This window comes from Anoplopoma fimbria, chromosome 18 (assembly GCF_027596085.1).
Source record: "Anoplopoma fimbria isolate UVic2021 breed Golden Eagle Sablefish chromosome 18, Afim_UVic_2022, whole genome shotgun sequence".
NCBI classification, from domain to species: Eukaryota; Metazoa; Chordata; class Actinopteri; order Perciformes; family Anoplopomatidae; genus Anoplopoma; species Anoplopoma fimbria.
Genome location: NC_072466.1, coordinates 207,279 through 230,818, shown reverse-complemented (window position 1 = coordinate 230,818; position 23,540 = coordinate 207,279). Strand labels below are relative to the sequence as shown.

At 43.7% G+C, this 23,540-nt stretch overlaps 1 protein-coding gene across 1 annotated transcript in view; it reads left to right on the top strand.

Moving 5' to 3' along the window:
* cdc42bpb (CDC42 binding protein kinase beta (DMPK-like)) overlaps positions 1-23,540 on the top strand; it is a 31,548-nt gene that overhangs the window by 2,007 nt on the left and 6,001 nt on the right. Inside the window, exons 2-30 of the mRNA XM_054618149.1 lie at positions 609-700; positions 1,784-1,867; positions 2,404-2,499; positions 4,484-4,632; positions 5,126-5,219; positions 5,310-5,510; positions 5,775-6,023; positions 6,265-6,526; positions 7,385-7,492; positions 9,686-9,819; positions 10,555-10,797; positions 11,268-11,378; positions 13,053-13,297; positions 13,533-13,638; positions 14,228-14,352; positions 14,552-14,657; positions 15,292-15,440; positions 15,523-15,620; positions 17,489-17,568; positions 18,920-18,994; positions 19,534-19,605; positions 19,862-19,967; positions 20,857-20,993; positions 21,086-21,225; positions 21,626-21,707; positions 21,792-22,008; positions 22,680-22,742; positions 22,841-23,082; positions 23,167-23,521. Coding sequence (XP_054474124.1) covers positions 609-700; positions 1,784-1,867; positions 2,404-2,499; positions 4,484-4,632; positions 5,126-5,219; positions 5,310-5,510; positions 5,775-6,023; positions 6,265-6,526; positions 7,385-7,492; positions 9,686-9,819; positions 10,555-10,797; positions 11,268-11,378; positions 13,053-13,297; positions 13,533-13,638; positions 14,228-14,352; positions 14,552-14,657; positions 15,292-15,440; positions 15,523-15,620; positions 17,489-17,568; positions 18,920-18,994; positions 19,534-19,605; positions 19,862-19,967; positions 20,857-20,993; positions 21,086-21,225; positions 21,626-21,707; positions 21,792-22,008; positions 22,680-22,742; positions 22,841-23,082; positions 23,167-23,521 — 4,221 coding nt within the window. The remainder of the gene's footprint in view (positions 1-608; positions 701-1,783; positions 1,868-2,403; positions 2,500-4,483; positions 4,633-5,125; positions 5,220-5,309; positions 5,511-5,774; positions 6,024-6,264; positions 6,527-7,384; positions 7,493-9,685; positions 9,820-10,554; positions 10,798-11,267; positions 11,379-13,052; positions 13,298-13,532; positions 13,639-14,227; positions 14,353-14,551; positions 14,658-15,291; positions 15,441-15,522; positions 15,621-17,488; positions 17,569-18,919; positions 18,995-19,533; positions 19,606-19,861; positions 19,968-20,856; positions 20,994-21,085; positions 21,226-21,625; positions 21,708-21,791; positions 22,009-22,679; positions 22,743-22,840; positions 23,083-23,166; positions 23,522-23,540) is intronic.

Here is a 23,540-nt window from a genome sequence, read left to right as displayed (position 1 = left end):
TATATAATATTAATAATATCATTATTAATATATATAATATTAATAATATCAATATCAATATTATATATAATAATAATATAATATTGATATTATTAATATATATAATATTGATATTATTAATATATATAATATTGATATTATTATATATAATATTTATGTTATTATATATAATATTGATATTGTTAATATATATAATATTAATAATATAAATATTATATTAATACTATTATGAATGTGTCCTCAGTGAAACCCTTCACCACCACAGTGAAGGACTAATATTAATAATAATAATATTTATATTATATATAATATTTATATTATTAATATATATAATATTTATATTATTATGAATGTGTCCTCAGTGAAACCCTTAACCACTACAGTGAAGGACTAATATTAATAATATAAATATTATATATAATATTAATATTATTAATATATATAATGTTGATATCATTAATATATATAATATTGATATTATTAATATATATAATATTGATATTATTATATATAATATTTATGTTATTATATATAATATTGATATTGTTAATATATATAATATTAATAATATAAATATTATATTAATACTATTATGAATGTGTCCTCAGTGAAACCCTTCACCACCACAGTGAAGGACATGCGGCTGCACAGAGACGACTTTGAGATGTTGAAGGTGATTGGACGAGGCGCTTTTGGAGAGGTAAGACTTCCTGTTTGTCCAAGGCCTGTTTCCTCGTCTCCTCTCTCCTCGTCTCCTCTCTCCTCGTCTCCTCTGCCCTCATGTTGGAAGACTCAAAGAACAGAAGCCAATAAATGAAGAACACCTTTCATCTTCTTCTCCTCCTCCTCTTCCTTTTCCTCCTCCTCCTCCTCTTCCGTTTCCTTTTCCTCCTCCTCCTCCTCTTCCGTTTCCTTTTCCTCCTCCTCCTCTTCCTCTTCTTCCTCTTCCTCCTGTGTGTGTGTGTGTGTGTGTGTGTGTGTGTGTGTGTGTGTGTGTGTGTGTGTGTGTGTGTGTGTGTGTGTGTGTGTGTGTGTGTGTGTGTGTGTGTGTGTGTGTGTGTGTGTGTGTGTGTGTGGATTGTCCACATACCAGAGGAAAGGTGTGTCAGAGCCACACCTGCCTGCTCCCTCAGTATATAACACAGACAGACACACACACACACACACACACACACACACACACACACACACACACACACACACACACACACAGCTCTGACTCAGCGTTTCATAACCTGTCTGAACAAACTTCATGTCAACGACAAGAAAAACAACATCTGTGTTCACCCTGGACCAGACCCTGACCCTGGACCAGACCCTGACCCTGGACCAGACCCTGACCCTGGACCAGACCCTGACCCTGGACCAGACCCTGACCCTGGACCAGACCCTGACCCTGACCCTGGACCAGACCCTGACCCTGACCCTGGACCAGACCCTGACCCTGGACCAGACCCTGGACCAGACCCTGACCCTGGACCAGACCCAGACCCTGACCCTGGAGCAGACCCTTAACTAGACTCCGAACCAGACTCTAAAACAGAACTGCAGCACATGGCAGCTGGTCTGAGGTCACCTGTATGATGTCATGATCCAGCTGGTCTGAGGTCACCTGTATGATGTCATGATCCAGCTGGTCTGAGGTCACCTGTATGATGTCATGATCCAGCTGGTCTGAGGTCACCTGTATGATGTCATGATCCAGCTGGTCTGAGGTCACCTGTATGATGTCATGATCCAGCTGGTCTGAGGTCACCTGTATGATGTCATGTGTGTCTCTCAGGTTGCCGTGGTGAAGATGAAGCACACAGAGAGAGTTTATGCCATGAAGATCCTCAATAAGTGGGAAATGTTGAAGAGAGCTGAGGTAAGTTATTGATCCCCATTATTGTTTAATAATATTATTGTTTAATAATAATATTATTGTTTATAATATTATTGTATATATTATATTATAGTCTGGTGAATTTATCGAGAGAGATTACGCTGCTGAACAAAATATATGCTACGCTGTGATTGGTCAGTGTGTGTTTGAGGGCGGGGCTTAGAGACAACAACATGTTAACATGTTCTGTGTTCAGACGGCGTGTTGTATTTAACATGTTCTGTGTTCAGACGGCGTGTTGTATTTAACATGTTAACATGTTCTGTGTTCAGACGGCGTGTTGTATTTAACATGTTAACATGTTCTGTGTTCAGACGGCGTGTTGTATTTAACATGTTAACATGTTCTGTGTTCAGACGGCGTGTTGTATTTAACATGTTAACATGTTCTGTGTTCAGACGGCATGTTGTATTTAACATGTTAACATGTTCTGTGTTCAGACGGCGTGTTGTATTTAACATGTTAACATGTTCTGTGTGGCGTGTTGTATTTAACATGTTAACATGTTCTGTGTTCAGACGGCGTGTTTTAGGGAAGAACGGGACGTTCTGGTTAAAGGAGACAGTCAGTGGATCACAACGCTGCACTACGCCTTCCAGGACGACAACTATCTGGTCAGTACTACTGCTACTAGTACTACTGCTTCTGCTACTAGTACTACTAGTGGTACTACTACTGCTTCTACTACTGCTGCTACTACTGCTGCTACTACATTACATTACAGTCATTTAGCAGAGGCTTTTCTCCAAAGCGACTTACAGTCAGTAGTATGTTACATATCATTCACCCATTCACACACTGATGACAGGCTACCATCAAGGTGCCACCATCAGACTCTAACTAACATTCATGCAACATCCAGTCCACTACCTTGCTCTCCACTACGCCACAGCCGCCCCCTACTACTACTACTACTACCACAACTACTATTACTACTACTGGTACTACTACTACTACTACTGCTTCTACTACTGCTACTACAACTACTACTACTACTAATTATTCTACTACTGGTACTACTACTGATGATTCTACTACTGGTACTACTACTACTACTGCTACTACAACTACTACTACTAATGATTCTACTACTGGTACTACTACTACTAATGATTCTACTACTGGTACTACTACTACTAATGATTATACTACTACTGTTACTACTACTGATTATACTACTGGTACTACTACTACTGCTACTACTGAATGATTGATTGGTGGTTATTACTCAGTGATTGATTGGTGGTTATTACTCTGAGTGATTGATTGATTGGTGTTATTACTGAGTGAGTGATTGATTGGTGATTATTACTCTGAGTGATTGATTGATTGGTGTTATTACTGAGTGAGTGATTGATTGGTGATTATTACTCTGAATGATTGATTGATTGATTGATTGATTGATTGGTGGTTATTACTCTGAGTGATTGATTGATTGGTGGTTATTACTCTGAGTGATTGATTGATTGGGCGGCTGTGGCACATGAGGTAGAGCGCTTGTCCCGTAATCACAAGGTTGGTGGTTCAAGCCCCTCTACTGGCAACATGCCGAGGTGTCCTTGAGCGAGACACCTAACCCCAAGTTGCTCCCCGGGCGCTTCATTGCAGCCCACTGCTCCTCCGGGATGGGTTAAATGCAGAGAAAGAATTTCCCCATTGTGGGACTAATAAAGGATTGATTATTATTATTATTATTATTATTATTGGTGATTATTACTCTGAATGATTGATTGGTGGTTATTACTCTGAGTGATTGATTGATTGGTGGTTATTACTCTGAGTGATTGATTGATTGGTGATTATTACTCTGAGTGATTGATTGATTGATTGGTGATTATTACTCTGAATGATTGATTGGTGGTTATTGCTCTGAGTGATTGATTGATTGATTGGTGATTATTACTCTGAATGATTGATTGGTGGTTATTACTCTGAGTGATTGATTGATTGATTGATTGGTGGTTATTACTCTGAATGATTGATTGATTGGTGGTTATTACTCTGAGTGATTGATTGATTGGTGGTTATTACTGAGTGATTGATTGAGTGATTGATTGGTGGTTATTACTCTGAGTGATTGATTGATTGGTGGTTATTACTCTGAGTGATTGATTGGTGGTTATTACTCTGAGTGATTGATTGGTGGTTATTACTCTGAGTGATTGATTGATTGATTGGTGGTTATTACTCTGAGTGATTGATTGATTGGTGGTTATTACTCTGAGTGATTGATTGGTGGTTATTACTCTGAATGATTGATTGGTGGTTATTACTGAGTGATTGATTGAGTGATTGATTGATTGGTGGTTATTACTCTGAATGATTGATTGGTGGTTATTACTGAGTGATTGATTGAGTGATTGATTGGTGGTTATTACTCTGAGTGATTGATTGATTGGTGGTTATTACTCTGAGTGATTGATTGGTGGTTATTACTCTGAGTGATTGATTGGTGGTTATTACTCTGAGTGATTGATTGATTGGTGGTTATTACTCTGAGTGATTGATTGGTGGTTATTACTCTGAGTATGAGATGATTAGTAGAGGACTAGGTCCTGATCGCTGTGTTATTGATTGTTATTGATCCCTGGTCTGCAGTACCTGGTGATGGACTACTACGTGGGCGGAGACCTGCTGACTCTGCTCAGTAAGTTTGAGGACCGTCTTCCAGAGGACATGTCCAAGTTCTACATGGCTGAGATGGTCCTCGCTGTCCACTCCATCCACCAGCAGCACTACATCCACAGGTACTGGTTCTACTGGTTCTGCTAAATATTAAGTGTGTTTTAATGGTTATTTAGTGTGTTTTAATGTTTGTTTAATGTGTATTAATGGTTATTTAGTGTGTTTTAATGTTTGTTTAGTGTGTTTTAATGGTTATTTAATGTGTTTTAATGATTATTTAGTGTGTTTAATGGTTCTTTAGTGTGTTTAAATGGTTATTTAGTGTGTTTTAATGGTTATTTAGTGTGTTTTAATGTTTGTTTAATGTGTTTTAATGGTCATTTAGTGTGTTTTAATGGTCATTAAGTTTGTTTTAATGGTTATTAAATGTGTCTTAATGGTTATTTAGTGTGTTTTAATGTTTTTTTTATTGTGTTTTAATGGTTATTTAGTGTGTTTTTAATGGTTATTTAGTGTGTTTTAATGGTTATTTAGTGTGTTTTAATGTTTGTTTAATGTGTTTTAATGGTCATTACGTTTGTTTTAATGGTTATTAAATGTGTCTTTGTGTTACAGAGATATTAAACCAGACAACGTCTTGTTGGACGTTAACGGTCACATCCGCCTCGCTGATTTTGGCTCTTGTCTCCGCATGATGGAGGACGGCACGGTAACACACCAACACTCTAGTCCTCATGTAGACGTTAGTCCTCCAGACAGACTTAAGGACCGGTTCTCGCTGTCCCTGGTCTCGGTCTAGGTGCAGTCCTCCGTGGCGGTGGGCACTCCGGACTACATCTCCCCAGAGATCCTGCAGGCGATGGAGGACGGGATGGGCCGCTATGGACCGGAGTGTGACTGGTGGTCTCTGGGAGTCTGCATGTACGAGATGCTCTACGGAGAAACGCCGTTCTACGCCGAGTCCCTGGTGGAAACCTACGGCAAGATCATGAACCACGAGGTGAGAACCACCGGCTCCGTCGGACATGAAACACGTCTAAACTAAGTTCATGCACGAGTGGAAACAGAAGAATATTTATCTGACCAACAAAGAGCCAGAATACTGAATCTGACCCGTTTCAGGTTTCCAGGTTACCGGTCTCTAGACTCCCGTCCCACTTCCTCTTTTCTAAATCCGGTCCGGTCTCAGTGGACTCCCTGCTCTCCATCTCTGGTCCTCTCTAACGTCTTCGTTACTCACTCTGTCCTCGCTGTTTGTCTCCAGGAGCGTTTCCAGTTCCCCTCCCATGTGACCGACGTGTCCGAGGACGCCAAGGACCTGATCCAGCGCCTGCTCTGCTCCAGGGAACGCCGACTCGGACTGAACGGGATCTCTGACTTCAAGAGCCACCCGTTCTTCAGCGGGATCGACTGGGACCACATCCGGTCCGCCGAGGCCCCCTACATCCCCGACGTGTCCTCGCCCACCGACACGTCCAACTTCGACGTGGACGACGACGTCCTCAAGAACCCGGTGAGGACGACCGCAGGGTCAAGGTCTGCGGTCTCAGGTCCCTTCTCTAGTCTCTCAGGTCCTCAGGTCCTGTCTCTCAGGTCCTGTCTCTAGTCTTTCTTGTCCTTTCTCTCCCAGGTCTTGCCTCTAGTCTCCCAGGTCTTGCCTCTAGTCTCCCAGGTCTTGCCTCTAGTCTCCCCGGTCCGGTCCAGGTTAATGACCTAATACAGAGTATGATGGTCTCACTGTGTTTCTCCTGCAGGACATCAGCCCCTCCATGTCTCACACTGGTTTCACTGGGCAGCACCTCCCCTTCGTCGGCTTCACCTACACCACTGACAGCTGCTTCGCCGACCGCAGCTCCATGAGCAAGGCAGGATTTGGCCTCCGCCAGGAGGGGGAGGAGGAGGGAGGGGGGGCAGGAGGAGGAGGGGGAGGAGGAGGAGGACAGGAGGTTGAGGCATTCGAGAGGAGGATCCGCCGACTGGAGCAGGAGAAACAGGAGTTGAACCGAAAACTGCAGGGTGAGACGGACACATTACTACTACACTAAAGAGTACTGACCTCTGCCCTGTAGATGTAGTACTCCTGACCTCTGACCTCTGCCCTGTAGATGTAGTACTCCTGACCTCTGACCTGTAGATGTAGTACTCCTGACCTCTGACCTGTAGATGTAGTACTCCTGACCTCTGACCTCTGCTCTGTAGATGTAGTACTCCTGACCTCTGACCTGTAGATGTAGTACTCCTGACCTCTGCTCTGTAGATGTAGTACTCCTGACCTCTGACCTCTGCCCTGTAGATGTAGTACTCCTGACCTCTGACCTGTAGATGTAGTACTCCTGACCTCTGCTCTGTAGATGTAGTACTCCTGACCTCTGACCTCTGCTCTGTAGATGTAGTACTCCTGACCTCTGACCTGTAGATGTAGTACTCCTGACCTCTGCTCTGTAGATGTAGTACTCCTGACCTCTGACCTCTGCCCTGTAGATGTAGTACTCCTGACCTCTGCTCAGTAGATGTAGTACTCCCGACCTCTGACCTCTGCCCTGTAGATGTAGTACTCCTGACCTCTGTAGATGTAGTACTCCCGACCTCTGACCTCTGCTCAGTAGATGTAGTACTCCTGACCTCTGACCTCTGCTCAGTAGATGTAGTACTCCTGACCTCTGCTCAGTAGATGTAGTACTCCTGACCTCTGACCTCTGCTCAGTAGATGTAGTACTCCTGACCTCTGCTCAGTAGATGTAGTACTCCTGACCTCTGACCTCTGCTCAGTAGATGTAGTACTCCTGACCTCTGCTCTGTAGATGTAGTACTCCCGACCTCTGACCTCTGCTCTGTAGATGTAGTACTCCTGACCTCTGACCTTTGTGTCCTCAGAGTCCACTCAGGCCCTGCAGGCTCCGTCTCGAGGAGGAACTCTGACCCGAGACAAAGAGATCAAGAAGCTGAACGAGGAGATCGAACGGCTGAAGAAGAAGCTGGCAGGTCAGAGTGGTGAATGTAGTAGTATAGTATTATAGTATTATAGTAGTATAGTATTATAGTAGTATAGTAGTATAGTAGTATAGTAGTATAGTAGTATAGTAGTAGTAGTAGTATAGTATTATAGTTGTAGTAGTATAGTATTATAGTAGTATAGTATTATAGTATTATAGTAGTATAGTATTATAGTAGTATAGTATTATAGTAGTATAGTAGTAGTAGTAGTATAGTATTATAGTTGTAGTAGTATAGTATTATAGTAGTATAGTATTATAGTAGTATAGTATTATAGTATGTATTATAGTTGTAGTAGTATATAGTAGTATAGTATTATAGTAGTATAGTATTATAGTATTATAGTAGTATAGTATTATAGTAGTAGTAGTATAATAGTATAGCAGTAGTAGTAGTAGTAATAGTATAGTAGTAGTAGTATAGTAATGGTAGTAGTATAGTAGTAGTAGTATAGTAGTTGTAGTAGTATAAAAGTATAGCAGTAGTAGTATAATAGTATAGTGTAGTAGTTTAGAAATGGTAGTAGTATAGTAGTAAAGTGGTATATAAGTAGTAGTATAGTAGTTATAGTAGTAGTATAGTATTAGTAGAAGTATAGTAGTATTGTGTTTCATGACTCCGCTTTGTTCTCAGCATTAGCATTGTTTTTGTGCTAACGAGTGGAGCTAAAGCTACACGTTTTTAATAGAACTGAACCCAATAGATCCAAGCTCCATTCATAACGCTGACATTCACACTGTCATTATTATTATCATTATTATTATTGTTATTATTATCATTATTCTTATTCTTATTATACTTATTATCATTATTATTGTTATTATCATTATTATTATTATCATCATTGTTATTATTATCATTATTATTATTATTATTATTATACTTATTATCATTATTATAATTATTATCATTATCATCATTATAATTATTATTATTATCATTTATTTTTATCATTATTATCGTTATTGTTATTATCATTATTATTATTATTATACTTATTATCATTATTATTATCATTATTGTTATTATTATTATTATTATACTTATTATCATTATACTTATTATTATTATTATCATTGTTATTATCGTTATTATAATTATAATTCTCATTATTATTATCATTATTATTATCGTTATCATTATTATTATCATTATTATTATTATTATTATCATTTATTTTTATCATTATTATCGTTATCATTATTATTATCATTATTATTATTATACTTATTATCATTATTATTGTTATTATCATTATTATTATACTTATTATTGTTATTATTATTATACTTATTATCATTATTATGATCATTATTATTATTATCATTATTATTATTATTATCATTTATTTTTATCATTATCATTATTATTATCGTTATTATTATTGTTATTATACTTATTATCATTATTATTATTGTTATTATTGTTATTATCATTATTATTATTAGTATTATTATTATTGTTATTATTATACCTATTATCATTATCATTATTATTATCATTATTATCATCATTATCATTATTATTATCGTTATCATTATTATTATTATCATTATTATTATACTTATTATTATTATTGTTATTATTATCATTATTATTATTATCATCTTATTATACTTATTTTCATTATTATTGTTATTATCAATATTATCATCATTGTTATTATTATTGTTATTATCATTATTATTATAATTATTATTATTATCATCATTATTATTATTGTCATTATTCTTATTATAATTTATTTTTTTCATTATTATTATCGTTATCATTATTATTATTATTATTATCATTATTATCATTATTATTATTATTATTATACTTATTATCATTATCATTATTCTTATCATTATTATCATTATTATCATTATTATCGATAGAATCACTGTGTACAGTCCACTGGCTTCTTCCTTCTCTTCACGTCTCTGTTCAACATTGATGTGATCTTTTTCAATACTGCTGCTAGTACCAGCAGTACTAGTAGCAATACTAGTAGCAATACTAGTAGCCGTACTAGTAGCCGTACTAGTAGCCGTACTAGTAGCAGTACTAGCAGCAGTACTAGTCGTAGTAGTACTAGTACTACTAGAAGCAGCATTAATGACTTTAGGTTTAGTGTCCGATCATCTTCAGCAGTCGGACTCCTTCATGTGAGTAAGCCCCGCCCCTTTGTTGTGATAGACTCTGATAGGCTGGAGCACCAGCTGGAGGAGGCGGTCACACTCAGACAGGACTACGAGAGTTCCGCCTCCAAACTGAAAACCCTGGAGAGGCAGGTGAAGACCCTGAGACAGGAGAAGGACGAAGTCCACAAGGTAGTTCACTGATGCGGTTCTCTGGTCTACCCAAGTACATGTACATGGCTCAGCCAGGACCAGGTCTGTTAGGATCAGGTCTAAGTACCCTCAGGTCTGTTAGGATCAGGTCTAAGTACCCTCAGGTCTGTTAGGATCAGGTCTAAGTACCCTCAGGTCTGTTAGGTTCAGGTCTAAGTACCCTCAGGTCTGTTAGGTTCAGGTCTAAGTACCCTCAGGTCTGTTTGGATCAGGTCTAAGTACCCTCAGGTCTGTTTGGATCAGGTCTAAGTACCCTCAGGTCTGTTTGGATCCGGTCTAAGTACCCTCAGGTCTGTTAGGATCAGGTCTAAGTGTCCTCAGGTCTGTTAGGATCAGGTCTAAGTGTCCTCAGGTCTATTAGGATCAGGTCTAAGTGTCCTCAGGTCTGTTTGGATCGGGTCTAAGTACCCTCAGGTCTGTTTGGATCGGGTCTAAGTACCCTCAGGTCTGTTTGGATCGGGTCTAAGTACCCTCAGGTCTGTTAGGATCCGGTCTAAGTGTCCTCAGGTCTGTTAGGATCCGGTCTAGGTACCTTCAGGTCTACTAGGATCAGATTCTCCAGACTACATAGTTTATATATATAATATAGTAGAGCGTTAGTCAAGCTCATTCCTGGTAATGGTCTCTGGTTTTGAAATGACCCCCCCCACCTGACTGTGACTGGTCCAGTATCCTCCATGTCCTGAATCCCTCCTGGTCTCCTCCTGTGAGCAGCAGCTGGCGGACTCTCTGGACCGTCTGAGGAGTCAGACCAAGGAGCTGAAGGAGGCTCACTCTCAGAGGAAGGTGGCCCTGCAGGAGTCCTCAGACCTCTCGGAGAGGATGTCCGACCTGCGCTCCTCCAAGCAGCGTCTGACCCGTCAGCTCCGGGACAAGGAGGAGGAGGTGGAGGCCCTCCTGCTGAAGATGGAGGCCACCAGGCAGGAGATCCGCAAGACCGAGAAGAACCGCAAGGAGGTGAGAGGAGGAGCGCTGTCCTCAGGAGGAAGTACGGGCCAAAGCACGGGAAGAAAACCGTGGGCCTTCAGTCTGATCAATACGTAGATCAATAAATGAAATCGTTAATAATCAAACCCATCGATAACTGGAGGCTCGATTCGATCAGACACATTGTTCACATACTGATCAGACACATTGTTCACATACTGATCAGACACATTGTTCACATACTGATCAGACACATTGTTCACATACTGATCAGACACATTGTTCACATACTGATCAGACACATTGATCACATACTGATCAGACACATTGTTCACATACTGATCAGACACATTGTTCACATACTGATCAGACACATTGTTCACATACTGATCAGACACAGGTGCACACTGATTTAACCGTCCTTGGTTACGCCGTAGTTACTGACTTCTTATCAGTCACTTCCTGTCCTTCAGAATAAAAGCCTTCTGTGTGTTTGTCAGCTGGAGGCTCAGCTGGACGATGCGAAGGCCGAGGCGCAGAAGGAGAGGAAGCTGAGGGAGCACAGTGAGGTTTACTCCAAACAGCTGGAGACGGAGCTGCAGAACCTGAAGGTCAGAGGTCACACACACACTCACACACACTAACAACGGACCCAGAAGAGGTGACATGTCTTTTTGTAGAACTTTATTCAGACGTGCTAACGCTCCATCGATGGCTGAACGCCGCGGGTGGAAGTGAGTCGGAGCGACAAATGAGTTCAGATCAAAATGTAGTTTAACCGTCTATTACTTCTGCCACTCACATCTTTTATGAATTTGAATGAAGTGATTTATCATGTAGCGTTGTTGCTGGTAGCAGATTTAATAGATAATAAGTAATTAATATCAGGATATGTAACTACTTTAAATAACTCAATTATGATTTATAAACCCTTAAATTAGTTCAAAAGAACGATGGTAGTCGAACTTACCACCATCAGTTTACCTAACATAATTTGACATAGGACTTAAGTTGGACGCCACCCTATTTTGGAAAAATAGGGAAAACTTCAAAATGTGATATTAATCAATTATATCTTAATCTCAGGGCTGCTATGGAGTTCTTGTCAAGGTGTACAGTGACCTATTATTTCATATACACACAAATGAAATGATCAAGTTCTTTATAAATGAAATATTTATTAGGCAAACTACAAAACTAAACTACTAAACATAAAATAAACAGAAAACAGGGAAAGACTAAAGAATAGGATAAAGAGGAAACAGAATAATGAACCACCACTAATGGAAAAGGATTGAATGTGACCAGGTAGAATCAGTGACTCATATCATTGAATAATAAATTAAATTAGTTGATTGATGTTTTACATAACATGATTTATTCACCGTTCAGCAGCTGAGAGTTCGAGAAGCACCAGGGAAGATTGTGAAGCGTTTTCATATTAGTTTAAGTTAAATCTAATTTAAATATTTTGGTCTAAGAAAATTATATCTAAGATTATTTTATAATGCGACTTAAATTCATTTGTTCTAGTAACATCAGACTCATCTACATCTGGGAATGGTATTGGACGTCAACGTCCAGAGCTGTGAGTCAGACTCAAGAGAGAGAAGAGAGTCCTCTGACGTCTCCTTGCTTTATCTTCTAGAGAAAGGGGGGCAGTTCCTGTGTGAGACACAAGAAAGAGGCAGGAGAACCTCCCCCCCTCAGAACTCATCAGTTTGATTAACGTAACCTTTAAGGATTGAACTTCACAACTCTGAGTTATGAGAAATGTTTGGACGACACAGAAACCTGTGACCAGTCTGATTCTTCATCATGTTATCTTTTTCTGGCACTGTGCACAAATACCGGCTTCAAACCTTACGTAGTCTACGTGGTGGTCCACAGTATAGATGATCCAGTTGGTGTTGAACAGATCTCAGAAGCAGCTGGTTTGAGTCATTAAATTAACATTTGAAAGAGAAAAATCTGAAAAACAATGACGAGCAAGAAGTCTCAAAGACGATCACCGGTCCGCCGGGCCTACGTAGTCCAACCAGGGTCCATGGAGATCCCCATCCGCTCCCTGACGGCGTCCTGACGCCACCCCTTCATAGATCAGGGATGGCGTCCTGGTTTATAGAACTGGAGGATATTATCAATAAATAAATCTTCTTTTGCACATAAAACAGAACCAGTAAGAAGTCTCAGACCACGTCCTGACTGCTGACGGTCTACACATTCAAACTGGTCCTCACTAAATTAACAGAGGTGGGTGATTGTGGTCCTGGTTCTGGTTTCAGTCTCAGCAGGGTCGGGGAGCAGTGGCCGGGGGGGCGGAGTTTCAGCAGGAGCTGTCCCGTCTGAAGGCGGATCTCGATAAGAAGATTCTGTTCTACGAGGAGGAGCTGCTGAGGAGAGACTCCTCCCACTCCTCCGAGATCAGAAACCTTCGTAAAGACCTGCACGAGTCCGAGGGGGCTCTGCTCGCCGCCAACAAGGAGCTGCTGCAACTACGAGACAAGCTGGACAAGGCCAAGAGGGACAGGTGAGTCCTGAACCAGGTCAGCAAGGGGGGCAAGTGAGTCCTGAACCAGGTCAGCAAGGGGGGCAAATGAGTCCTGAACCAGGTCAGCAAGGGGGACAGGTGAGTCCTGAACCAGGTCAGCAAGAGGGACAAGTGAGACCTGAACCAGGTCAGCAAGAGGGACAAGTGAGACCTGAACCAGGTCAGCAAGGGGGTTCAGGTGAATCCTGAACCAGGTTTTGTTTTGTTCCTGCAGACAAGCAGAGATGGATGAAGCTGTTTCAGCTCTGAAGGAGAAATCTGAACGAGAGAAAAACCTTCTGACAGAAGAAAACCGAAAACTTACGGCTGAAACTGACAAGGTGAAGTACCCTAGTCCTGAAGTACCCTAGTCCTGAAGTACCCTAGTCCCGAAGTACCCTAGTCCTGAAGTACCCTAGTCCTGAAGTACCCTAGTCCCGAAGTACCCTAGTCCTGAAGTACTGTAGTCCTGAAGTACCCTAGTACTGTAGTCCTGAAGTACCCTAGTACTGTAGTCCTGAAGTACTGTAGTCCTGAAGTACTTTAGTCCCGAAGTACCCTAGTCCTGAAGTACCCTAGTCCTGAAGTACCCTAGTCCTGAAGTACTCTAGTCCTGAAGTACCCTAGTCCTGAAGTACCCTAGTCCCGAAGTACTTAAGTAAAGTAGTCCTGAAGTACCGTAGTCCCGAAGTACCGTAGTCCCGAAGTACCGTAGTCCTGAAGTACCCTAGTCCCGTAGTACTTAAGTAAAGTAGTCCCGAAGTACCGTAGTCCCGAAGTACCCTAGTCCCGTAGTACTTAAGTAAAGTAGTCCTGAAGTACCGTAGTCCCGAAGTACCGTAGTCCCGAAGTACCGTAGTCCTGAAGTCCTGTAGTCCTGTATTCCTGTAGTCCTGAAGTACTCAGTAAGTAACAGTACTTCTCTCTCAGCTGTGCTCCTTCGTGGATCAGCTGACTGCTCAGAACCGTCAGCTGGAGGAGGACCTGCAGGACCTGTCGTCTAAGAAGGAGAGCGTCGCTCACTGGGAGGCGCAGATCGCTGAGATCATCCAGTGGTGAGGCCACGAGGAGGAGGAGGAGGAGGAGCTAATAACAATGATAATGATGATAATAACAATAATAATATTAATTGTGTGTGTGTGTGTGTGTGTGTGTGTGTGTGTGTGTGTGTGTGTGTGTGTGTGTGTGTGTGTGTGTGTGTGTGTGTGTGTGTGTGTGTGTGTGTGTGTGTGTGTGTGTGTGTGTGTGTGTTAGGGTGAGCGATGAGAAGGATGCTCGAGGATACCTTCAGGCTCTGGCCACCAAGATGACGGAGGAGCTGGAGACACTGCGCAGCTCCAGTCTGGGAACAAGACCTCTGGTAACACACACACACACCAGTAACATACTCACACCAGTAACACACACACACACACCAGTAACACACTCACACCAGTAAGCCATACACACATACATATGGAACCAGTTCTGGACCCAGAACCACAGACCTTTAGAACTCAGAACCTCAGCCTGGTGTCTGATCCTTCAGTACTACCTGAGTCAGTACTACCTGAGTCAGTACTACCTGAGTCAGTAGTACATGAGTCAGTAGTACATGAGTCAGTAGTACATGAGTCAGTACTACCTGAGTCAGTACTACCTGAGTCAGTACTACCTGAGTCAGTACTACATGAGTCAGTAGGACATGAGTCAGTAGGACATGAGTCAGTAGTACATGAGTCAGTACTACCTGAGTCAGTAGTACATGAGTCAGTAGGACATGAGTCAGTAGTACATGAGTCAGTACTACCTGAGTCAGTAGTACATGAGTCAGTACTACCTGAGTCAGTAGTACATGAGTCAGTAGGACATGAGTCAGTACTACCTGAGTCAGTAGTACGTTAGGATTTAAAGATGTTTTATTTATGTTCAGGGTTCCTTAAAGAACGATGTTAACTCCCTGTCTCCCCCTCCCTGTCTCCCTCCCTGTCTCCCTCCCTGTCTCCCCCTCGTAGGACCCCCTGTGGAAGGTGCGTCGCAGTCAGAAGCTGGACATGTCGGCCCGTCTGGAGCTCCAGTCGGCTCTGGATGCTGAGATCAGAGCCAAGCAGCTGGTTCAGGAGGAGCTGCGTAAGATCAAAGCTGCCAACATCAACCTGGAGAGGTCAGAGGTCACACAGAGACTAACAGCTTCTCCTTCTCACCTGCCTGTCTCCTCACCTGTCTGTCTGCCTGTCTGTCTGCAGTAAGCTAAAGGAGTCGGAGGAGAGGAGTCTGGAGATGGGGGAGGAGGTGGAGAGTCTGAAGAAAGAGATGGAGGACAGCCGTTACCGCGGTGACAAAGGTGAGACGCCCTGGAGTCCCTCAGGGTTCAGTTCATGGTCCTCTGGTGTTCCACCTTTACCTGTTCCCTCAGGTAAAACAAACTAGTTCAGGTCCCATCAGGTGACCATGGCCATGTAGACTCGTTCATGTGTTCACCTCCAGCAGAGACTCGTTCATGTGTTCACCTCCAGCAGAGACTCGTTCATGTGTTCACCTCCAGCAGAGACTCGTTCACACCTCCAGCAGACACTCGTTCATGTGTTCACCTCCAGCAGACACTCGTTCATGTGTTCACCTCCAGCAGACACTCGTTCATGTGTTCACCTCCAGCAGACACTCGTTCATGTGTTCACCTCCAGCAGTAAATCGTTCATGTGTTCACCTCCAGCAGTAAATCGTTCATGTGTTCACCTCCAGCAGACACTCGTTCATGTGTTCACCTCCAGCAGTAAATCATTCATGTGTTCACCTCCAGCAGAGACTCGTTCATGTGTTCACCTCCAGCAGACACTCGTTCATGTGTTCACCTCCAGCAGACACTCGTTCATGTGTTCACCTCCAGCACACTCGTTCATGTGTTCACCTCCAGCAGACACTCGTTCATGTGTTCACCTCCAGCAGACACTCGTTCATGTGTTCACCTCCAGCAGTAAATCGTTCATGTGTTCACCTCCAGCAGACACTCGTTCATGTGTTCACCTCCAGCAGTAAATCGTTCATGTGTTCACCTCCAGCAGTAAATCGTTCATGTGTTCACCTCCAGCAGACACTCGTTCATGTGTTCACCTCCAGCAGTAAATCGTTCATGTGTTCACCTCCAGCAGTAAATCGTTCATGTGTTCACCTCCAGCAGAGACTCGTTCATGTGTTCACCTCCAGCAGACACTCGTTCATGTGTTCACCTCCAGCAGACACTCGTTCATGTGTTCACCTCCAGCAGAGACTCGTTCATGTGTTCACCTCCAGCAGACACTCGTTCATGTGTTCACCTCCAGCAGTAAATCGTTCATGTGTTCACCTCCAGCAGTAAATCGTTCATGTGTTCACCTCCAGCAGACACTCGTTCATGTGTTCACCTCCAGCATGTGTTCACCTCCAGCAGACACTCGTTCATGTGTTCACCTCCAGCAGTAAATCGTTCATGTGTTCACCTCCAGCAGACACTCGTTCATGTGTTCACCTCCAGCAGTAAATCGTTCATGTGTTCACCTCCAGCAGACACTCGTTCATGTGTTCACCTCCAGCAGACACTCGTTCATGTGTTCACCTCCAGCAGTAAATCGTTCATGTGTTCACCTCCAGCAGACACTCGTTCATGTGTTCACCTCCAGCAGTAAATCATTCATGTGTTCACCTCCAGCAGAGACTCGTTCATGTGTTCACCTCCAGCAGACACTCGTTCATGTGTTCACCTCCAGCAGACACTCGTTCATGTGTTCACCTCCAGCAGACACTCGTTCATGTGTTCACCTCCAGCAGCAGTTCATGTGTTCACCTCCAGCTCGTTCATGTGTTCACCTCCAGCAGACACTCGTTCATGTGTTCACCTCCAGCAGACACTCGTTCATGTGTTCACCTCCAGCAGTAAATCGTTCATGTGTTCACCTCCAGCAGACACTCGTTCATGTGTTCACCTCCAGCAGTAAATCGTTCATGTGTTCACCTCCAGCAGACACTCGTTCATGTGTTCACCTCCAGCAGTAAATCGTTCATGTGTTCACCTCCAGCAGACACTCGTTCATGTGTTCACCTCCAGCAGACACTCGTTCATGTGTTCACCTCCAGCAGTAAATCGTTCATGTGTTCACCTCCAGCAGTAAATCGTTCATGTGTTCACCTCCAGCAGACACTCGTTCATGTGTTCACCTCTAATCTGTCTCTCTGCAGGTCTGAAGCTTCCAGACTTCCAGGACTCCATCTTTGAATACTTCAACACGTCTCCTCTGGCTCCTGACCTCACCTTCAGAGTGAGTAACCTGTCTGTCCTACCTGTATGTCCCACCTGTCTGTCTCACATGTCTCTCCCACCTGGCTGTCTCACATGTCTCTCCCACCTGGCTGTCTCACATGTCTCTCCCACCTGGCTGTCTCACCTGTCTGTCTGTCTCACCTGTCTGTCTCACCTGGCTGTCTCACCTGGCTGTCTCACCTGGCTGCTCTTAACACATCATAGTCTTAGTATGTTTAGTTAGTAACATTACATCACAACGCTTATACAGGGAAACATTAAACTAATCACAGTTATGAACCCAGAACTCACCAAGCAGCAGGTCACATGATGTCACATGATGTCACATGGTGTCACATGATGTCACATGATGTCACTCAGGTGTAGTCTCTGAAGCTGTTTGTTTCTCTCTGCAACGTGGAGGCGTCAGCTTGCTCCTCCTCCTCGCTGCTCGCTCTCTGGGAAGACGTAAGTTCATCTGCCATGTTACCCACAATCCCCTGCATACCGCTGCCCTTACCCACAGTCCTCCGGGGCAGCTGCTGTCAGATCTAACCTCAGTTGTAGCTGCTAGCTTTGTGCTAATAGTAGGCTAGTAATTGTAGCTAGACTCCAGTGTGAGGTGATGTAGTGTGCAGTGACCTTTAACCCCAATGACCTCACACCTTTCAGCCACCTCTCACTTGATTGGCTCTCAGGAAAATCAAATGCTGCCGTCATCCAATCAGCAGACAGTTAAGGAACACCCATCTCTGACTGTTAGCATGCTCAGGATTGTGGCTCAATCTAACATTGCTGCTATCTGGTGAAATATAAGAGAGCTTTTGACCATATCACATGGTCTTCTTCAGTGAAACTACCAGGTCACATCTATTTAACTCAATGAGTGAATGAAATGACTGCAGACTTTGTTCTGTAACAGACACCAGCCTCCACAGGGGGGCGCCTCAGACCTGGAGTCCACTTCAGTCAGGGTTTGGTATCAAAACCCTTTAAAGTTATTGGACTCAGAGAAAACAAGACCTGGTGTTTTTGTTCTATTCCTTCACACACACACACACACACTCTCTCTGATGGATCAGATCCTCTGCTTTAGAGTGATGTATTGTCTCTTTTTAAATAAGATGTAATCTATGTTGAGGTGAAGAGCTTCAGATGTGAGGAGGTTCTTTGGTTGGTTTGTAGAACCGGTTTGATGTTCTCATGTTCTGTTGATGCTGCCGACATGTTGGTTTCTAATGAACTAATAACTTTCATTCCTGATGAGCTGTGATGTCAGGGAAACGTAGTTTTTACCTGATGAGCTGCAGTCTCCAGGAGGGTTTCAGTCTGTTCTGTGATGTTCAATGTCTCCTCTCTTTGACATGCAGACTACGGACATAGACTCCACCCCCCTGAAATCAGAGACCACGCCCCCCTCGCCTTCCACCACCTCCGAACACGAGGTCAGTCACGAACACGGATTCTCTACGTTTGTACTAAGGGTGTCACCATCTCAACTCTAAATGCTCAGATGATCAGAATGAGCTTTTGTTCCTTTTGACGGTTTTCCTCGCGTTGTGAAACCAGACGTTTGTTTTAGACGTCACGGCGGCCGACAGACAACACGTTTAGTCTTTAGAGAGTTGTGTAAGGAGAGACCACTTAGAGACTGAAGTCACCATTGGACCGCTTTGTACGCCGACAGGGAGTCATGGTGCGTTCAGGTGAACCTCGTCAACTGAGAAACTCCAGTTGTTTATATAAAGTTCCTTCCTGCCATCTAGTGGATCTTCTCTTTAGTCTGTGAACAGCTGATAAGTTGTTGTTTTACATGTAGGATCAATCATTTAAACATGACACCACAAAGCTTCTCTTTTACTGAGGTTTAGTTCATCACTGTTCAGATACAGGTTCAAATCAAATGGTGACACCCTTAGTCTGAGGGTGTTTGATAGAACTGATCTTTTACCCGTCCTGAGTCTGGTCCCGTTTGTTTCAACAGGAAGTTAAAGCTGTGTCGGTCCCAGTGAGCCCCTCCCCCTCCTACCAGAGCTCAGCACTCACCACACCAAAGGTAAGCTACTGTTTCTCCAGGTGAGACGTCACCTGTGGGAGGTAGAATAGTATGTAAAGTGTGGTACAAGTAGAGCCTTTGTTATTCTCCTGAGCCGACACAACTGTTGGACATAAGCACACCCTAGTGGACCCTGTTGGACATAAGCACACCCTCACGTCTTTCACTCGTCGGTTTTCAAACTTCTTTTCCAAAAGCATCTTTATCTCTGGTTAAGTGTCACATTGATCATCATGTTTGTGTGGTGTGTTCGCAGCCCAAAGCTCACCAGCTGAGCATCAAGACCTTCTCCAGTCCGACTCAGTGCACACACTGCACCTCACTGATGGTGGGACTCCTGAGACAGGGATACGCCTGTGAAGGTACACAACACACACTAATGCACAGTTTGGCCTCCAGGTCACAGATGCTCATCGGCTAACAGCCTTCTTATTATCTTAATCCCTAAAGCTTATAACACAATTAAGAAGGAAACTCGTTCCCACTGATGTTTATATTTATTCTTCTAGTGAATCACACGTTTGTGAAACACTTTGTACTTGCATCAGAAGTGGTGTAGATTTGTTTTCTGGGTTTTGAACATGGGTTTGGCGCCTAGATGTACGGAATTTGTGAGGCAAAGGTAACATGTAGACACAAAAAAGCTTCTGGAGGTGTAAGGTAAACCCAACAGGAAGTCGGCCATTTTGAATTGAGCGTGCTGTTTGAGGCCATTTCCAGGCACACAGATTTCACCATATCGACTTCAAATTTGCAATGATAAACTGCGGATTTTCAGTTTTTGTTGAACTATGTTGCCGTAACTTGGTGGCCAAAAAACGCCTTTAGCCGTGAAACAGGAAGACCAATCTGCATTAAATTTCACTTGTTGGATCAGAGTCCAGTCCTGAATACATCTATACTTCAATATTGACCCATAGTCATAGCGCCAGATACTGGCAATAGAAAGTCGACATGTTTTATACACTGATGTAATCCTCTGGCAGGTAGACCAGATCCTCCTTAAATGTTCATGGAGCTGTGTCACCGAGCTTTTCAGTTTTTGGTTACACATTGCCCACATAAGACACATTAGCAAACTGCTTGTTTCCTGGTTAGTAGGCAACATGTCCTGAAATGCCACGGACACCACCAGTTCATCTGGCACAGCGCCATGGGCCCATCATCTGATCAAGTACCATGATGAAAGAACATTGTTATTCCTCTGAGACCAGATGACCCATAGGTCCTGACTCTGTCCTCTCTCCTCAGTGTGCTCCTTCATCTGCCACGTTTCCTGTAAAGACAACGCCCCCCTGGTCTGTCCAATCCCAGCAGAGCACGCCAAGAGGCCGCAGGGCATCGACGTCCAGAGAGGCATCGGCACCGCCTACAAAGGCTACGTCAGGGTAAGAGATGAGGTCATGGGACATGGGCACCACCTATAAGGGCTTCGGTGTCACAGCAGCTGCTCAGACTCATGCTGCTGTCTTTCTGTCAGATCCCGAAGCCCAGCGGCGTTAAGAAGGGCTGGCAGCGAGCCTTTGCCTTGGTCTCTGACTGTAAACTGTTCCTCTACGACGTCGCAGAGGGAAAGTCCACCCAGCCGGGGGTGGGTGCCAGTCTGGTGCTGGATCTCAGGTAACTACAGAAGGTTTTCACTTGGAGTCATTTTTCAAGTTTCTGATCTGGTTTATTGATATTAGACATATTGCAGATATGGATTAATAGAAATGGAATATTCTACCAGTTATTCCATCATTAAGGTATGTATCCAACATAAAACTAAGGCATAACTTTTAAACAAACTAGAAACCAGTCATGGAAGGCATTGTAGCAACACTTAGCAAGGGACATCTCAACTAGCAGTCCTGTTGATTCATGTTTACGTATATAATAAATATTAATTAGCATACATTCTTAACTAGCAGTTATATTAATTCATCTATACATGCATAATGGTGGTTTGGAGATGAGCTCTGTGAAGACGGGTCTGGATCACAGGGAGCTCTAATGGGAAAGATGTTCTCTTGTGTTGCAGAGAGGAGGAGTTTTCCGTCAGCTCTGTGTTGGCGTCAGATGTGATCCATGCCACCAGAAAGGACATCCCCTGCATCTTCAGGGTAGGAGACCCTGTCCCCTCTGACTTCTCTCTGTCTGACCTCTGACCTCCATGTGACCCTTATCCTTGTTTTTGCCACCATCAGGTGACGTCGTCACAGTTGATCTCACAGCTGTCGGTGGTGTCTCTGCTGGTGCTGGCGGAGAGCGAGGTGGAGAAGAGGAAGTGGGTCCGGATCCTGGAGGGTCTACAGAGCATCCTGACCAAGAACCTGCTGAAGAACCAGCAGGTCCATGTCCTGCACGAGGCCTACGATGCCTCGCTGCCCCTCATCAAGACCACGCTGTCCGCCGCTGTGCTGGGTCAGCGACTACTACTGCTACTAGAGATACTACTGATACTACTAGAGATACTAGAGATACTACTAGAGATACTACTAGAGATACTACTAGAGATACTACTAGAGATACTACTGATACTACTAGAGATACTACTAATACTACTAGAGATACTACTAGAGATACTACTAGAGATACTACTGATACTACTAGAGATACTACTGATACTACTAGAGATACTACTGATACTACTAGAGATACTACTAGAGATACTAATGATACTACTGCTACTACAGACACTACTGCTACTACTAGAGACAACTCCTACTACTGATACTACTGATACTACTGCTACTAGAGATACTACTGATACTACTGATACTAGAGATACTACTGATACTACTAGAGATACTACTGATACTACTGATACTACTGCTACTAGAGATACTACTGATACTACTGATACTACTGCTACTAGAGATACTACTGATACTACTGATACTACTACTACTAGAGCCAACTCCTACTACTGATACTAGAGATGCACCGAGTACCAAATACTAGTACTGCCAGACGGGACTATGTAGTACTCTCTGACAGACTGTGTACTGAGTACTAGTACTGACAGACAGGACTGTTAAAGGAACATTTGGTGGATGTTTTCTCTGCTGAATCCGCATTTCCTCTCTCTGCAGACCGGGAGAGGATCGCCCTGGGAACCGAAGACGGACTGTTTGTGGTGGAGGTCACCAGAGACGGTGAGACAGACAGACAGACAGACAGACAGACAGACAGACAGACAGACAGACAGTTAGACGGTTGATAGGTGATGCATGTCTTACCTCTCTTTCTCCAGTGATCGTGCGAGCAGCAGACAGTAAGAAGGTTTATCAGATTGATTTGATCCCGAAGGAGAAGATTGTTGCTCTGCTCTGCGGTCGGAACCGTCACGTTCACCTCCACCACTGGGGGGCGCTGGACGGAGCCGAGTCCGCCTTCGACTTCAAGCTTACGGAGACCAAAGGCTGCCAGGCTCTGACTACCGGGGTGCTCAGACCTGGAGGCCCGGCCTGCCTGCTGGCTGCCGTCAAACGTCAGGTCAGGATTCACCTGGAGATGGACCTGAAAACCACCTCCCTGTGGTTCTGCTCCCGTTCTAATGCCGTGGTTCTGATCCTCCAGGTTCTGTGCTACGAGATCACACGAGCGAAGCCGCACTATAAGAAGCTGTGGGAGGTGCAGGCTCCTGGGACGGTGCAGTGGTTGGGCATGGTGAGGGAGCGGCTGTGTGTCGGGTATCCTTCAGGCTTCGCTCTCCTGGCCCTGCAGGGGGAGTCGTCCCCCATCAGCCTGGTCAGCCCCGCCGACCCGTCGCTGGCCTTCCTGGCCCAGCAGCCGCTGGACGCCCTGCACGCCCTGGAGGTGGGAACCACCGAGCTGCTGCTCTGCTTCAGCCACCTGGGCATCTACGTGGACGGACAGGGCCGCCGGTCCCGGACCCAGGAGCTGATGTGGCCCGCCACGCCGCTCGCGTGCAGTACGTTCTCAACCCTAGT